The sequence below is a fragment of the Scophthalmus maximus genome, chromosome 3 (assembly GCF_022379125.1).
Source record: "Scophthalmus maximus strain ysfricsl-2021 chromosome 3, ASM2237912v1, whole genome shotgun sequence".
Classification (NCBI taxonomy): Eukaryota; Metazoa; Chordata; class Actinopteri; order Pleuronectiformes; family Scophthalmidae; genus Scophthalmus; species Scophthalmus maximus.
In genome coordinates this window covers 19,825,195-19,843,330 of record NC_061517.1, presented here as the reverse complement: position 1 = coordinate 19,843,330, position 18,136 = coordinate 19,825,195, and the positions used below count along the sequence as shown (strand labels likewise).

General features: G+C 46.9%; 1 protein-coding gene across 3 annotated transcripts; it reads left to right on the top strand.

Annotated features, from left to right (window-relative positions):
* Positions 1–148: 148 nt before the first annotated feature.
* On the top strand, positions 149–17,565 carry LOC118317238 (protein-glutamine gamma-glutamyltransferase 2-like). Of its 3 annotated transcripts, XR_007030493.1 has the most exons (17): positions 152–1,183; positions 1,864–2,058; positions 3,018–3,266; positions 3,379–3,497; positions 3,596–3,724; positions 3,821–3,998; positions 9,417–9,552; positions 9,804–9,907; positions 10,008–10,247; positions 10,495–10,521; positions 11,451–11,483; positions 13,105–13,137; positions 13,856–14,119; positions 14,282–14,442; positions 14,845–14,984; positions 16,486–16,709; positions 17,126–17,565. XR_007030493.1 is itself a non-coding variant. In XM_035645769.2 (16 exons), exons 1-16 carry the CDS (start codon positions 1,147–1,149, stop codon positions 16,643–16,645), a joined length of 2,205 nt encoding a protein of 734 aa, XP_035501662.1. In that variant the 5' UTR covers positions 155–1,146; the 3' UTR covers positions 16,646–17,565. The 3 variants fall into 3 exon arrangements, 2 of the variants coding, with proteins under 2 accessions (XP_047187050.1, XP_035501662.1); XM_035645769.2 differs by having other exon boundaries at positions 155–1,183; positions 16,486–17,565; XM_047331094.1 differs by lacking the exon at positions 13,105–13,137 and having other exon boundaries at positions 149–1,183; positions 16,486–17,565.
* The last annotated feature ends 571 nt before the right edge of the window (positions 17,566–18,136 follow it).

Here is an 18,136-nt window from a genome sequence, read left to right as displayed (position 1 = left end):
CATTGATTCACATTGAAAGACGTGCCTGGTGTCTTTTTTTTGGGGGGGGTGGTTTGGGTTTTTATTTCCTAATGAATCTAAATTCTGTTCTGCCGAGTCTGAAGAGCTAATAACAGTATAACGCCGCACATCAGGTCACCTGAAGGTTAAATCTTACATCTGTCAGACATCTTGTATTCTCTCTATTAAATCTTGGGGGTGTAAGGGATAGTTTGAAATTCTGCGTGTCTCTCTTAATAAGCAATTGATAATGGATATGTCAAATCTCGTTCGATTGAGCCCTAAAAAGTCCAAAGCATAAAAATGAAATGGCCAGAATAGATCTTTTCTGGATTGCTACCTCTGAAGTGGGAAAATCACACTCGGGCTTGTTCATTATTAACTCTTTGGCGCAATTGGCCCAATGAGCTGTTCCACAATATATTTGCACAATATATGCATGCTTTAATAATTGTTAATGAAGCCGTATTGGGCTTGGCTTGGGCGGCACCTAGACAGTCACTTTCTCAGGAACATGCACTTTTCCAGAGAAACCTGTGCATGGGGCGTGTGCGCCTACATGTGGGCATCCGGTGTGACATTGTGATGATTTGAGTCATGGCACGTGGTGTTTGAAACGTCAGTGTTGTTAATGTGGAGTGTTATTTCCACTATATAATTCAACACTGAATGACTAGAAAAAAAAAACACCACAGAGACCTTGAGCCCTCAGGTTTCCCTAATACGAATATAAGCTCCGCTGTGTTGGAAGCGGCCCCTGCTTAATTCACTGTTGGCATCCGTCATGGCTGATGATGGTGTCTGTTTCGGCTTGCAAATCACAACTGAACTGGTCGGAAAAAACCTTGTCCTGTTCTGGCTCTCTGAACATGCGCATTTTTTGCAAAGTGAACCAAATGACGGCGCGTCCCCACCAGCGCCTCGCGGTAAAGTGCATCGCATGGCTCAAATTCCACCCGTGACTGTCCTAGTTGAACGCTTGTTTGAAAAGAAAAAAAAAAGGAGGACGTGGCAGGTGAACAGTTTGCCTCTGTTTGACCGTTGTGGGCAGGATAAATAGGGACGGCAGCTGGAGGTGGTTGTCAGCGGGGAGGTGGTGCATGCCTGCAATTCCTTCAGTCACTCGCGAGTCACCGCAGTCGAACCATGGACCGCTTGCAACAGACGACACGCAACACAGGCGGTGAGTTCCCTCGCATAACTTTGTGCTGCTTCTCCTTCGTGTCCTTACTTTTTAACTTACTTTAAAACAAAAAAATAAATATGTGCGGTTGATTGTATTGATGTAATTCATTAAGGTTTTTTTGCCACAAACTCTCCATTCAAGACTCGGGGATCTCATTTCTGGTTCGGCAAGAAGCCTAGAGCGAGCCACGCAGATAGAGATCAAATCAAGTGACCTGACGCGAAGTCCTTTTCTACGAGAATATGTCGCCGGAGGATCTCTGTCGCCCGTTGGAACTGTTTCACACACACGCACACACACACATTTTGAGTAGGTGGACGAATGCACAAAGACGGGCTTCGACGTTGTGAATGTAAATAGCATCGATAACAATCGAGGATGGGACTTGGTAAATGAGTCTGCAAAGCTGCTGTGCGCTCGAGAGGCAGTAAACTTCAGTGGTTCTTCTCGGACTAAATGTAACAGAATTTTTTTTATTTCCACCCACCTGGATTCCTACGATTCTATTAATGCGGCAGATTCACGACGACATTTCTAGTTCCCCCCCCCCCCCCTCTCCTTCTTTCATTCTCCTTTAACTTTAGCTCCACTTCTCTATTGTCCCTCGACAGACGCCTAAAATGCACCTCGATTTCACAATACAGGCACGTCATTTGTTCTTGTCTTTTCTCTCGCAGGCCGTCACCTTGGCCGCTGCCAACTAAAGCTGGTCGACTTCGAGGTCCACGAAAACCACGCGCTCCACGAGACGCGGGGGCTCAGCGAAAGACACCTGGTGGTGCGACGGGGGAAGCCGTTCAAGCTCACCCTGCTCTTCCGCGGCCGCTCGTGGGATCCTCACAGCGAGCGGCTGCTCCTGCAGGTCTGCCTAGGTGAGGTGACCCGGGGGTTCTGCGAGCGAGACCCCGAAAATTGAAAGGTTTGCGCGATAAGCCTCTCCGTTGACTCCAACACACCTGTCGCTCTGGTCTGACCTGGTCCGGCGGTTGCTGTCGGTGCTTCAGAGTCAGTTGGCCAAAAGCCCGCACTCAACGTGTGCCCAGAAAACATCATGCACCAAGTTGCATTCTTGAGACGTCAGTGGATATTCGGCCCAAAGTTTCGGGCCGTTGCGTTTCTCCCACCGCCTGTGCTCACATTTACCGTATTTCAATGCGAGACGACTCCCCCATAAAACTGCCCCTCCCGGAGTGAAGAACTCGAGCCAATAAAACCCCGACGACCCCTTGGCATCACTGTGTGCGCGTGCGCAGCTCGCTCCCGCCTGGCACTTCGTCAGTTGCTGTTTACGCATTACACATGCGCACGCTGAGATTGCTCGCTGGCGTCCTCTTGGTCCAACCCCTTCGGCGCTTTGCTGCAGCGTAGCTGCCGCCAGCTGTGAAATAGTGGCGGCGTTGCCACTCAGCCACAAAATAAGAATTATTGAAGTTTTCATTTTTGTGGAAAAACTAACAAAAACAACTTGTGAAATGAGCGGCATCCATCTCTTCAATCAATCTCACAGCGAAGAAGATGGGAAGTGAAGGAGGATTCCTATTCGAGCGACCGAATCGCAACATACATTGTCTCGCGGCACTTTACATAGTGGGGTCAATATTACAATATTACAGGGCTAAAACCCAACAAATCCCAGCGGTTGACTTTTATGTTCCAACTGGTAAATGCTGAAACGCAGTGCATCGGTAGGAGTCTTTACAATGTCCGTCATACAGCGACATCCATCTTGAGCGTACTGAATTGAGCAATGGTGTTTTGTTGTTTATGAAGGCCGCTTTTTCATTGCATTATTTCATCAACTGCTTCAAATGGGTTTTCATTCACCATACAGGCAGCCTGACAGAGATGATCCCGGTCCAGACCTACGACAAGAGGCTCAACCCCCACAAGTGGTCGGCCCAAGTCTACACGGGACCCTCAGGCCAAACGGCGCATCCCGAGTCGGTCACCGTCCACATCTGCTCCCCCGTTTTATCCTCGGTGGCCGCGTACAACCTCCTGGTGCACATAGGGACCCGGCGGCGCAGAAGGAGCTACGCGGCGGGATCGTTCGTGCTGCTCTGCAACCCCTGGCTGAAAGGTGGGGCCCCCGCGAGGAGGGAAAAAAAGCAATCCTTTGTGTAATGATCGACAGCTTTTGCTAATATCATGCTATTGTCGAGTCATATCCACCCGCTGCCGGCGCTTTTCAGATGATCCAGTGTACATGCCAAGCGATGGGCAAATAGAAGAGTATGTCAAGAGCGACTACGGGTTGGTGTTCATGGGCACCAATCAAAATGTCCATCAGCGTCCCTGGTCGTTTGGTCAGGTAACTCTCCCGGACGGTTCTTGCGTGACCGCAGCATTGTTTGCAGGTGGAAATGCGGCAGGCCCCAGTTACCTTTGTGTTCCCCCTTTTGCGTGCAGTATGAGCCTGGGGTCCTGGAGGCATGTCTGAAGCTCCTGGAGGTCAGCCCCCAGCACTTGAGTGACAAAAACAGAGACTACACTCATCGAGCAGACCCCGTCTACATCAGCAGGGTGATCTGTGCAATGGTGAGAGGCAACGCTCACAAAGAGAACTGTGTATGTATGCCATCATTGTCTCTGTGGTTTCACAGTGAAGTAAGTGTCCAACTGTCCTACTCCAAGGTGAACTGTAACGATGACCTGGGTATCCTGCTGGGGAAGTGGCAGGGCAGCTACGAAGACGGTGTCAGGCCTACGGAGTGGAGCGGCAGCGCTGACATCCTTCGCCGCTGGGTCTCGAACAACTTTAGCCCTGTGCGCTATGGACAGTGCTGGGTCTTCGCGTCTGTCCTCTGCACAGGTACGCTGAATAAGTGGATCGCACACATGTACGAGTGCGCTGTGTTTGTGCTCGGGTAAAATGGATGACACTGAAGGTCAATTGAACAGGGACGAGGTCGAATTGTCAAATTGGCTCAGGAAGTCTCCCTAAATCTTGACGTGACCCGGAAGAATTTGATCAGCAGCCACGATAAGAGCTGTTCGGATTCTCTAAATGCATAGGAAAGGAGCTTCAACGCCTTTAGCATAGGATGTGGGCAATAGACGCCGCATGATGACGTAATACAGTGAAAGTGGAGTCGGATACTCTGAGCAGCGCTCTCGGCGAGTTCTCCTTTACACGTTTCCTTGACCTCATGACGTTTTCCACTGAGGTCAAGGAATAGCAGATAGGAACAGAATAGATAGGAATAGACAATTCCACTGCACCCCATGTGGAGCATTTGCCCGCATTTGGAGTGTTTTATAGTGTTGTAGCAAAAGTAAAATATCAATAATAAATAACACATCATTATTTGGGTTTATCCCAGTATGGCCCGGTCGTCTGAGCGGTCTATATGTATACAAAGTCATCAGGAAGGTGACAGTATTTAATTTACTATTCCCCTTAGGTGTAATGGTCCAATGGCACCACCTAGTGGCGTAGTTGACAAGGGGCAGTGTGGATACATTCATTCTGAGATCTCAGGTTTTTATTTTCATTTATTTTGTCATTGTTTTGGGTTTCAGCGAAAATGTTTAAGAATCTACTGGTTCTGCAACTACACGTAAGGTGAAATACTGTATATGTAGTAACTGAATGAAAGGTTGTTTCGACTGAAAGGGAACGGAAACAGTAATACACTACAGTTAAACTTAGAGAGATCTGGCACTGCTTCATTGCACATCAGTCTCCTCATCGAAATAGACATTAGATACACCTGTAAACTTGGCATCAGGCACGTCAGGTGTCGAGCGCGCCAGGAGACTTCTGCGGAAGCAGTCCCTCCTCTTTTCATATTTTAACTATAGATATTGTAGTTTCCCACCACAAAAGAAAATCTCTAAATTGATTTAACAAACATTGAACAGAGAAAAATAGAGCTTTGTAACAAATATGATGTCCGTGGGCAGAATTGCCTTTATGTTACAGGGATTGATGATACATATTCAGTAAAGGACATAACAGACTTCTGTGAAGTTAATGGAGAAGTTGCAAACGTTGTTAAAATCCCAAATGAGCCAGATCAACCAGCAGGGAGAGCTTTAATAGAGTATGGTACGTAACGTAGGTGACTTACAAAGCCCTAGAGATCCTAATGTGTCTTGGAATGTGAAGACCATTCGAGAGATATGCCAGGATGAGCTAAGCAGGGAATCAGCACAAATATACACAAGTGAACTAAGAGCATTACACGCCAAACCCTCTAGTCTGACACTACTCCCCAGAGTAGGTTCATTTGCCCTCTAGGCAGCCTAGCATTTCCCCTTATCACGAGAACCAAACTAATGACAGTCAGTATGGAACTATGGGATCTGCACGTAGCCCCACATACATGACTGATGAACGAGTCCAAGACAACAGTCATCATGAAATTCCAGGGACAGGGCCAGCGCATACGTCCCCTGATGCTCCTCCCTCAGGCATATCCATCGACCCACCGCGCATTGACGAGAGCACGTTTAACCCTCCCCACGTCCCAAAAAAAGTGGTGGTTGAGCACATAATGCTCAACCACCGGTGAGCCGTCGCCATCCAGCTACAGTCAGAGCCGAATCCCAACATTCTGGGTCAGGCTTCCCAAGCCAAATGGCAAAGTGGATTATGATGCCTGGCGTACACAAGTTGAGCTCCTCCTTTTATGACTCCTCATCATCTGAAAATCAAAAAGTTAGGAGGATATTAGAGAGTTTACTTAGCCCTGCTGCAGACATTGCTAAGTCTCGTGGCACCAGTGCACCCCTCAGCTCATACCTTGAACAACTGTGAGCTGCATTTGGAGTGGTGGAAGACGGTGAGGAGCTGTTTGCAACCTTTTTAAGTTCCAATCAGAATTCTGGAGAGAAACCCTCTACTCACCTCAATAGGCTTCAAGTTTTACTCACTAAGGCCATTTCTAGAGGGGGAGTTGCAGCCAAAGACTCAGACAAACATCGACAGTTTGGTCGAGGTTGCTGGGACCAAAGCTTGATTGTAGGTCTTCAGCTTGAGCACCAAAAGAGTAGCCCCCCCCCGTCATTCCATGAACGGCTCCTTTTGCTGAGGACAAAGGGAAATAGACGCTCTGCAAAAATTGAAAGAATGAGGAAACACTTAGGGAATGCAAAAGCTACTTCACACACCCATTTAGTCTACAACATGCCTGCCAATGATGATGGCTCTGATGTTATCGTCAAAAAGGAGCAGGAAAACACCCACTAGTTAAAAAAAGACGTCGCTGAGCTAAGAAAACAAGTTGCATCACTGAATTCAAAGAATTCAAGTGTGACGCAAAGGAAACCGACACAAGCAGCAGCTCTATACACAGAAGCAGTGAATGTCTCATTGCCGGTGCAGTAAACCCCCAGCAACCCTTTAGGGCTTCCACCTATCCCAAGCCATGGTTTTGCTTCAAATATGGCCAGGATGGGCACATTTGAAGATAAGTTATCTGCTTTGAGAAACTGGCCTCTTCCCAAAAACAGAGAAGAGCTTCGCTGGCTATTATCGGAGCTTTGTTGAAGGCTACTCCGGGATAGCCACGCCCCTTAAACGCTCTTAAAGCGGGATACAATCATCCCCGTAAAAGAGGAAAGATATACAAGAGACCCTGTCCCAAGGGCCCTGCGACCTTTCCTTTACAACCCTTGTTGAGAGGTCAACGTCTGCACCAGTCCTGGCATTTGCAGACCCCAAGCTCCCTTATGTGTCGCACACTGATGCTGGCGGAGAGGGTCTTGGTGCTGCACGCTCTCAGGAGCAAAGCAGAAAGCTGAAAGTGATAGCGGTATGTGAGAAGTTTAACGATTATCTCTGTGGGTCAGAGTTCGTCGTTCTGACTGACAACAAGCCGCTCACCTACGTCCTCACTTCTGCCAAATTGGATGCAGCAGGACAACGCAGGCTTGCGGCTCTGTCAACCTACAACTTCAGCATCGGGTATCGGGCAGGTCTTGCAAACAAGGACGCGGGTGGGTTGTCCAGGCGACCCCATGGTCCACCTCAAGAGGGTGATGTGTTCCTAAGAGAAACGGACAGAATCGAAGACTTCAAAAAAAGAGTTTTGGATGAGTCTGACGTGATTCCCAGAGCGGAGATCTCTGCAGTATGTCAGCGTCACTGCAGTGGTCCAAGTCCTGACGCATCAGAGCCCCCTGTTCTTGTTGAGTCTCTGGCCTTGGATGCTTCAGCTATACCTGATTGCTTCAACCATCCTGGACAAGACACCCTACCTGGCATGAAAAAGGAAGACTGGCACAGATTCCAAAGGGAAGATCTGTCCATTCAAAAGGTAATTTCCTTCCTTGAAGCAGCACAGAAACCGCAATTCAAACAGCTGAGCTGCGAGTCACGTGAAGTCAGGTTACTTCTCAAAGAGTGGAAGAAACTGAAATTTAAAGATGGAGCCCTGTTTAGGAAATGCCTTGATCACGACAGTGAAGTACTTCAGCGTGTCCTTCCTCAAAGATTCAGGGAATGTGCTTTAAAGGGCCTACATGAAGAAGTTGGCCATCTAGGGGCTGAACGTGCCCTCAGTCTCGCTCGTGCCAGATTCTATTGGCCTAAAATGGCGAAAGCCATTGAGGAAAGATGTAAAAACCTGTGATAGGTGTTTCAGGAGGAAGGCCAGCCCAGAAAAAGCCGCACCCATGCAGAACATGACATGGACTATCTGTCCATAGAGCCCGACAGCCGTGATACAAGAAAACATCCTGGTCGTAACAGATCGTTTCACGAAATTCGCTCTGGCGATACCAACCCGAGACACAAACAGCAAGAACTACTGCTAAAGCGCTTTGGGAGAACTTCATTGCTCCCTATGGTCTTCCTAGCCGCCCTTCACAGCGATCAGGGAAGGGATCTTGATTCCCGAACCATAAAGGAACTATGTTCTGTCGTAGGAGCAGAAAAGCTGCGCATCAACCTCCCATCAAGGGAACCCTGTAGAGCGATTCAATCGCACACTTCTGAGTACGCTTGGTACCCTGGAGGAGAAAGACAAACACCACTGGAGAGACTACGTGCGGCCACTTGTTCACACGTACAATTGTACAAGGAATGACACCACTGGCTACTCACCGCATGAACCGATGTTCGGAAGACAGTCGGCATTGCCAGTTGACCCCGTCCTGGGAACCTGTCCCGCTGCAGGATCTCACAGTTCTCATTCTGAGTATGTTCACAAACTACGCCGGTGTCTGCAGGAGAGCTATACACTAGCGGCTGACAGCGCTCGCAAAAGAGGAGACCAGAGACCAAACCAGATTTGAGGCCAAAGTCAGAGCAGCAGAATTGGTCACAGGAGACAGGGTGTCAGTGCCAAATGTTAACATTCGTGGAAAGCACAAGTTGGCAGACCGTTGGGAGCGAACACTTCATGTTGTGGTGAACAGAGTCAATGCGGGACCTGTCCATGTAGCCAAGCCAGAAGGAGGCAACGGTCCACACCGCGCACTACATAGAGATCTTCTCCTTCCTTGTGGATTTCTGCCCATTGATTCAGCTTCAGAAGAGGAAACGGGGACGAGAGAATCTGGGAGAAGAAATCTTCGGAACAGCGGATGGATCAGAGTGATCAGGAAGATGACATAAGTGACGAGGAGGAAAGCTACTGTCCGGAGCGGATCATAGAGGTGATAACAACCCCCCCCCCCCATCGTGGAACTTTCAGGAGATGAATCAATGAGACAGCCTCTAGCTGCACTCGATCCACAGGCCATTGAATTCACTCCTCACGTTTCCTGGAATCTGGCCTGGCGAAGTGCAATCTGACTTTTCAGTCCATGTGCCTCAGCCAGTCATTGAAATGGAGGACAGGACAGGTAACCATCGAGTCCTGGTAGCTTTGCCCGAAAGTGAACCTAATGAACCCAGGCCTTCTACGAGGGGAAAGGCGTCATCCCCAAAAATGTACCTGTGATGATTCAGGAGAGCCGCTGATTCTTGCTCTTCGTTCATTTTTTGAAAGTTTGCAGGCTATTCTAACCAGACCTCGCATCAGTCCTGTGAGTATTAACTTCGGTGCTTACACACATGCGGGGACTGATTCGGTTTGGAGGGGGAGAATGTAGCCCGGCAGTGTGAGCGGTCTGTATGTGTACAAATGACACGTTTTGGGTTTCCACGAAAATGTGTAAAAAAAAAAAAATCTACTGGTTCTGTAACTACATGTAAGGTGAAATACTGTATATGTAGTATCCATTTGTTCATACAATTGATATTAAAGACTGTTTCTTTTGGGGTTTTTTTGTTTTTCAGTGATGAGAGTGCTGGGGATTCCCTCCAGGGTGGTGACAGTATTTAACGCAGCCCATGACGGCAATGCCAGCCTGACAATCGAGGAGTTCTACTCGAGCACGGGGGAGAAGCTCAACATATCGAAGGACAGCATTTGGTCGGCGTCACTTATTCTCAAACCCTAAAGACAAACGTTGCTGTTTTTTCTATCGCTTATTTATCGGTATTATCTGACAATTGACACTCAAAACTGAGTTCTACATCAAGCGACATCAATTCTGTGTCCGTGGATTGATGTCAGCGCCTGCGTTGTAATTTTACCTGGATGTGTTTTTTGACCATCTATATTATTAATCTCCTACCGCAATTCTCTGAGCGTGTGTCCATCCATTCCCGTATGTGCTGCAGGAACTTCCATGTGTGGGTGGAGTGCTGGATGCAAAGACCGGACCTTGGTGCAAGGTTTGATGGCTGGCAGGTGGTGGACCCAACCCCCCAAGAGAAGAGTGCTGGTGGGTTCCCGCCCCACGTGATCTTATTCATTTGGATTGAAATCACAAACGCCGTTGCACAACTAATATGCAGCGATCAACACGCGGCCCTTCTCTGCAGGGATATACTGCTGCGGCCCTTGCCCAGTGGCTGCTGTTCAGCAACGCTGCCTCAGTGCCCCATTCGACACCTCGTTCCTCTTCGCCTCCGTCAACGCTGAGGTCATAAGGTTCATTGTGCGCAACAGACTGGTGGTGGGGAGGACGGTGGACACCAAGTGCGTGGGCCAGCTGATCTACACCAAGAACATTGGCTCGGACACCCCCGAGGATCTGACGCTCAATTATAAGAGACAGAAAAGTAAGAGACGCTGGCCGCAAAGCTTTCCAGAGAGAGATATAGTGAGATCAAATAAACAGGTCAGATGCAGTATAGTCTATATTAAAAAGAAAGGGGGGGGGGGGAGTGAAGACAGCAAATGTGTGTAACAAGAAGAGTCAGCGAGATGAAAGTTTAAATGTAGAGACAACTGAAGTAGAGTATGTTCTATCTTTGTTCTCCCCGTATGTGTTAAAGATTTCCCTCCGCGTTTTCTTTCGTTTCACAGAGGGAGAAGCAAGGACACAGCGGCTGGGTGAGTTTCAGCGCCCTCCTCACGCCGTGTGAGCCCAAAAATATGAGATAAGATATTCGTCCCACAACGGGGAAATGTGGATGTCAGAGCAGCAAAGACGATAGCAGAACAAAAAAAGGGCAATGAGATATGTATAACACACATAGAATATGGCACGATTGGTAATTGCACTCAATTGAAATGAAATAAATAACGTGTGACGTGTTCCAGGGAATTATTATAGTGGTTGAGTGAGGGATTGTGTGTGTGTGTGTGTGTGTGTGTGTGTGTGTGTGTGTGTGTGTGTGTGTGTGTGTGTGTGTGTGTGTGTGTGTGTGTGTGTGTGTGTGTGTGTGTGTGTGTGTGTGTGTGTGTGTGTGTGTGTGTGTGTGTGTGTGTGTGTGTGTGTGTGTGTGTATCTGACTCAACCACTGTAATAATTCACTGGATTAATACACCATATGTTCACACATACTTCACAAATACCTTGACATTGCGTTTATTTCGCCATTTGATGTCCAGTTGACAGGTCAGAGAAATCAGGGCAGAACTGAGCCTCTTATGGTCAAGTGAGGGACCAAATATATTTGAAGCAAAAAATGTTTAAATGGGCTGCTCGACATATAACTGAGAGCTCTATCCATCACTTGGGCATCCAGATGAGTCGCTCCTACGTGTGATTAGTCGAAAACGCCCCCCGACGTCTGTGTATTTTCAGCTTGCAAGGTCTAGTCTGCTTTTCTTGAAAGCACCGATTTCTTCAATACAAACCCCAGTTATTGAATATTTCTGAGACGAGAGTAGACCACGAGTTTGCACAAGTTAAACCACGAAACCCACGCACCCAACACATAGTCCAGCTAGGCGCTCTTGATTAAGTGGGGAGATTTTGCTGTTTTAATTTTGTACATTTGCTTTTTTCCACAACAAAATGTCACTTGCCTTTACAGTGTACAGGTCCGGAGCACTGGCTGGAACAGCAGGTAAGCAGTTAAAAATCCAACATTATTTTGTCTTCTTTTTTCACAAGGCCGCACTAGGGCATGTTCAGGTGTTTCAAAGCACTTACACTCAGGGTCCATGTGTTCAATTGGCACCGATCGGCACTGCTGACGATGCATACGCTGATTATTAATAATAAGCTTTGTAGATTGTGTAGTCCGTGGCGGAAATCCCTCCTTTATCCGTTCATTGGGTATCACCCCTAAATACTTTATTCTGTAGTGAACAGTAAATTATGAACCATCATCATTTTGTGTCCTCTTAATGCTTTTAAGATGGATTATGTGAACACGTCAGCCCAACGGCTGCCTGCGTTGTCCATGTATGTGCCTCACCTGTCTGTAGTGGGAGGTTAAAGGTCAAATGTCACCTGCTTCAAATTCTTATGATCAAAAAAGGGCTCGGCCCTATTTTTGAATATTTTTTCACTCTGACTGTCCTGGCCTGAAGTGTATTATATCACAATGTACTACAGTGGGCTCGGGCATGTAATATTTTTACAGAACCTTGGAGGTACACTTTGTGCCTGATTTTTATTCTGTCGCTGAAGAGTAAGCATTTATCACCTTTGTCTGAGCATTTTGATTCTCTCTTCATTTTTTATAATAGCGTTTTGCTTCTGTGTGGAGATGTAACTAAAGCGTGGCCTCCTGGTTCAAAGTTGTGCAGTTATTGATCTTAACATATCTGGAGGCGGTGGGGGCGGGGGCTGTCCACACACTTTTGGCTGCAAGGCGTGTGTCATCGATAGAGGTGGAGCTTTTCTCAGCGTCATCTCCATGAGAAGCTTTGACTGGTCTGGAGGTGTCCCTAAACATAAACGCGAAGCTATCAGTGGGTGAGAGCGTTGGCGTGAGTGTAACTCAATTGAAATGAAATAAATAACGTGTAAAGTGTTCCAGTGAATTATTGTAGTGGTTGAGTCAGGGACTGTTTGTGTGTGTGTGTGTGTGTGTGTGTGTGTGTGTGTGTGTGTGTGTGTGTGTGTGTGTGTGTGTTTGCGTCTCCCTGACTCAACCACTGTAATAATTCACTGGATTAATACACCATATGTTCACACATACTTCACAAATACCTTGACATTGCATTTATTTCGCCATTTGATGTCCAGTTGACAGGTCAGAGAAATCAGGGCAGAACTGAGAAGACCCCATCAAAAAGTTAATGTGGTCACATTCTCAGGCCCAGACACAGAATTTCCCATTTGCCTCTTATGGTCAAGTGAGGGCCCAAATATATTTGAAGCAAAAAATGTTTAAATGGGCTGCTCGACATATAACTGAGAGCTCTATCCATCACTTGGGCATCCAGATGAGTCGCTCCTACGTGTGATTAGTCGAAAACGCCCCCCGACGTCTGTGTATTTTCAGCTTGCAAGGTCTAGTCTGCTTTTCTTGAAAGCACCGATTTCTTCAGGACAAACCCCAGTTATTGAATATTTCTGAGACGAGAGTAGACCACGAGTTTGCACAAGTTAAACCACGAAACCCACGCACCCAACACGCAGTCCAGCTAGGCGCTCTTGATTAAGTGGGGAGATTTTGCTGTTTTAATTTTGTATATTTGCTTTTTTCCACAACAAAATGTCACTTGCCTTTACAGTGTACAGGTCCGGAGCACTGGCTGGAACAGCAGGTAAGCAGTTAAAAATCCAACATTATTTTGTCTTCTTTTTTCACTAGGGCCGCACTAGGGCATGTTCAGGTGTTTCAAAGCACTTACACTCAGGGTCCATGTGTTCAATTGGCACCGATCGGCACTGCTGACGATGCATACGCTGATTATTAATAATAAGCTTTGTAGATTGTGTAGTCCGTGGCGGAAATCCCTCCTTTATCCGTTCATTGGGTATCACCCCTAAATACTTTATTCTGTAGTGAACAGTAAATTATGAACCATCTTCATTTTGTGTCCTCTTAATGCTTTTAAGATGGAGTATGTGAACACGTCAGCCCAACGGCTGCCTGCGTTGTCCATGTATGTGCCTCACCTGTCTGTAGTGGGAGGTTAAAGGTCAAATGTCACCTGCTTCAAATTCTTATGATCAAAAAAGGGCTCGGCCCTATTTTTGAATATTTTTTCACTCTGACTGTCCTGGCCTGAAGTGTATTATATCACAATGTACTACAGTGGGCTCGGGCATGTAATATTTTTACAGAACCTTGGAGGTACACTTTGTGCCTGATTTTTATTCTGTCGCTGAAGAGTAAGCATTTATCACCTTCGTCTGAGCATTTTGATCCTCTCTTCATTTTCTAGAATAGCGTTTTGCTTCTGTGTGGAGGTCTAACATGCGTGGCCTCCTGCTTTAAAGTTGTGCAGTTACTGATCTTAACATTTCTGGATTTGGCAGCGCAGCGTGTGTCACCGATAGAGTTGGAGCCTTTCTCAGCGTCATCTCCTGGAGAAGATTTGCCTGGTCTGGAGGTGTCCCTAAACATAAACGGGAAGCCGTCAGTGGGTGAGAGCGTTGGCGTGTGTGTCACGGTCACCAATCGCTCGAGCCGCCCCAGGGTCCTGGAGGAACACGTCAACGCTCAGGTCAAAGATTACAACAGTAGCCCACAGGAGAGCTTCTGGACATTACACCAAGAGGTGCACATACAGCCGCATGGAGGTAAGGAGTCCTGCAACCCACTTGGAAACAAATGAGTCACCGTGTGTCGTATCACCTTACTGTTCAATCTCAGCACTTTTGCTCGGTCGCAGTGACATCACACGTTCGACGAACCCAACTTTGACCGAGCCTGAACCTCTCTCGCGTCCATTTTTTCCCCAGCTTTGACCCTCCAGCACACCCTCCCCTCGTCCGAGTACGAGTCGGCGCTGGCAGCGGACAACATTGTGAGCCTGGCGGTGGTGATAAAGGACGTGCAGACCCAAGAAAGAGTCCTGGAGACTCAGGAGTTCAACATAACCTCGCCGCAGATAACCATAGAGGTACGACAGCGACATGCTTCATATGTTGACCACTTCCAGAATTCCAATTCATCTTCAAAACACAATAAGAAGTGGTGTTCTCTCACAGTCGTAACAGAACATGAAATGTAGCAGTTCAATTCAAGATCAAATAACATTTTTCATCAGCCTGTCGAATTTCCTCGTCCCCTTCTTGTGAGTGTGAAAGATTAGCGGCATGCATCGGTTGCGACAGGTCAATCTACATTCTCACAGGGGACTTTTTTTTTCCGGGGGGGGGGGGGGCAAACGAGCTGAATTCCATTTTCCCTTGTGTGCTTCAGCCGCCTCCGGGGATAATGCGGCTTCGCTGGTCTCTGGCACTGTTCATTTTCAGCCCTGGTCTGTAGCATCTGATCGCGTGAAACCCGCTGTTTGCTGCAGATCGAAGGAGGGGACAGCATCCGGGCGAAGAAGGAGCAAACGGCCCGGGTGTCCTTCACCAACACGCTGACCAAAGCCCTGAATGGAGCCGTGCTGACCGTGGAGGGATCTGGCCTGCTGAGCGGCAGACACCAGGCCCAGTAAGTGAAAAAGTAGAAAGAACCCCCCCCCCCCTTTAATCATCATTCTCTAGTCTCTGATCGTCGTCTGCACGGTTCCCCAGAGAAACGGAGGGGGAAAAAAACACCCGTGGTCACATTCTAGCAGCGTCACACATATTTTATCTTTGCTTTTTGTTCGAGCCGAGAAGAAAACATGATGCGCTGTGAGGAATGTGGTCAGGTAGGTTTTTTTTACAACAGCTCTGACATAAGGTTGCACCCTAATGTTTGTGTGTGTGTGTGTGTGTGTGTGTGTGTGTGTGTGTGTGTGTGTGTGTGTAGCTCTGTGGGGAGAACACAGCACCATCACTCTCAGGGCTTAAATATACAATTCATATTACCTTGATTTTTTTGTTTTTGTGGCTAATTTCAAATTCAACTTCCAATTTAAGTAAGTAAATTTGAGTAAGTTGTGCAGGAGTCATTATGTACATGTAGGACCACAAATGGTTTTCACGTGGCTGTACAGCCGGCCTCAAGGCATTCCTCCATGAAATAGAATTTAATCCACCTTAGTCTGCAAAAAAAAAAAAAATGGTTTCAAATTTATCGGTGCAACGCGTCAAACTTTTCACAATTTCACAATTTTTTTGCCGTAGAACTTGTAGTGTCGCTCGTGCAGGGGGTTGTTTGGGGGGGATTTTACGTCCACATGAGGCAGGAGCGACCTCATCGTAAATGAGCATCTCTTCACTATTTAATGTCTAATTTCCCACATTTGAATTTCTCTGTTGTTCTCGTGTTCATGGCTAAGACGTCATCCTCCTCACACACACTCTTTCATGGCTTTAACTGGACAAATTTGTGAAGGGAAAGTCAACTGGTTTGGTCCTGTCCCTCCCTAATTTCAGTCCCCTGGAGCCATGGTGGGGATTTTTTTGGGGGGCGGGTGAGGGGGCACAGCCAATAAAGCCAAAGTTCCCCCCAGAGAGGAGTAAACTAGCAAACAGGAGAAGAGATTCAGCAGAAATATGAAGGGGTGATGAATCAACAATGGAAAATAGCGGGACAATGAAACTGCTTTGGCAATTGTTGTCTTGAAAAAGGGCAGGATGGGAGTTCTGGGAGGCAAACGACTGCTTGTGGCGTTAATCGACGCTCACGCCCGCAATCGCTCACATACACACTGACGTTACAATAAAATGTTGTGCTCTGGGGACCACCAATCTCTCATTGCCTCTTATATTCACTGTCACACGTTACTATCCACTTTCTTTCCCCCCCCCCCAAAACATCGGAATCTCCAGACTGTTTAATGGCTGCGCTGGAGTGTTCGTGTGTGTGTGTGTGTGTGTGTGTGTGTGTGTGTGTGTGTGTGTGTGTGTGTGTGTGTGTGTGTGTGTGTGTGTGTGTGTGTGTGTGTGTGTGTGTGTGTGTGTGTGTGTGTGTGTGTGTGTGTGTGTGTGTGTGTGTGTGCCTGCATGAGAGTTGAAATTTGAAAATATGATGTTTTCCCCCTCTCTCTCTCTCTCTCTTCCAGGCTGGATCATCTAAAGCCGGGGGAGAAGATTGAGAAGACGGTGTCCATCAAGGCCACTTCGCCCGGCACCAAAGTGCTGATGGCCTCGTTGGGGCACGGTAACGGCCACACCGTCGTCTCCAGGTGCTTCCGCAAAGTCTCTGTGGTGTCTGCGTCGTAGGGAGCAGCCCGATTCATGAATCGACCCTACAGTACAGTTTGTTGGGCCTACGAATGTCAAAAAGGTACGCTTTCTTACTTTTCTATGATGCCTTGTGTTTTCCTGTGCCAGTTTATTTGTCCTCTTCTCAGTAATAATACGCCGCGGCACCCTCTCTCTCCAGCCTGGAATGATCTAGCAGCAACGATTGTATACATACGACCCGTTTTGTGCTAAATGCTAATGTGTTTGTACCAGTAGGGCAGTAAGTAATCAATAGAGACAAAATGCACAAAAGAGGTTATGTGAATGATGCGATGCAGCGCCGACGTCGGCTCACTTTTGATGTTAAGCAGTATTTGTGATCAGTTGCCGAGGAATCAGGGAGAGATTTATGTGTGCGTCTCTTTTTTAAATACAGATGGGATAAACTCTGGTCAATGGTTATTCGGGGCATTCTGTATAGTCAGAAGGCTGATTTTATTTTTGTTTTGTTTTTAGTTCTGGTGTCTGGTGCGGAGGATTTGTGTCCTGTACCTGAAAAAATGCTTTCATTATTGTCGTGGATTTTACAAATGTACTTTTCTTTAACTTTTTTTGCTCCGTCACTTGATGAGAACTGTGAAAGGAGGCCGAAGGCTCTAAAAGAAGTAAAGGGACATCACGATCACAAAACTTCCATACTCAACCTAAAGAGTAATCTCTGGTTGACACTTTTTTCCCCTTTGGACTCATCCAAATGTGATTCAGAAGAGGTGTGAAAGGTAGCAGATGCCCTGATTGTTCATTTTTTTTAAAGAAAACACACACTGTATATTGTACAACTGGTGTTATCTAATCTAATAATTTAAAAAAAGGAAAACTGTCAGGTACCCAAACATGGTGGAAATATATACACTTTTTAAATGACCTATGAATAAAATGTAATGAATGAGTCACGACCACGTTGTCTTGTCTTGTCTTGTAAGCGTGTCAGGTCAAAAGATTTCCACATTCCACTGAACCATATCAGGTTCCTCCGACCTCCTGCTCGTCTGGTTAGTGAGTCGACACCTTCCATCTCGCCTTAGAAGCACAAGTTAGATATCAGAATCCAATCAAGTTGTGGAGTGTCTGTCTGCAAATACACTTATACCCCTTTGATCCTACCTATTCACTGCAAGTTGGGAACTAAAAAATAATTGAAATGAGGAAACTGAAGCAGCAGAGATTGAGATAATTCCTACCCAGAGATAAATCCTCCCCGGGAAGAGTTGCTCCAAAGTCCCATACCAACGTTATCAAGCTTCTCCAGAGTCTTAGGCGACATTATACACCTTTTTTGACATACTATAACGTGTCAAAAAAATGGTGGAATGCCTCTTTACAGCTCCGGACGGACTGTGCTGCATTGCTGTAACACCAGACCACCACCAGGCGGCAGCATTGGGTCATCCATTTGAATGTCTGCGTCTGGTGATTTTCTTGCTGCAAATCCCTCTTACATGACTGTGACCTATAAAACAAATGAAT

Excerpts from the sequence above, each read along its gene's own strand:
- LOC118317238 (XM_035645769.2), top strand. The coding sequence starts at position 1,147 with ATGGACCGCTTGCAACAGACGACACGCAACACAGGCG. Across the intron at positions 3,498-3,595 it reads GTCCCTGGTCGTTTGGTCAG|TATGAGCCTGGGGTCCTGGA; the intron begins GTAACTCTCCCG and ends TTTTGCGTGCAG. Across the intron at positions 10,522-11,450 it reads AGCAAGGACACAGCGGCTGG|TGTACAGGTCCGGAGCACTG; the intron begins GTGAGTTTCAGC and ends TTGCCTTTACAG.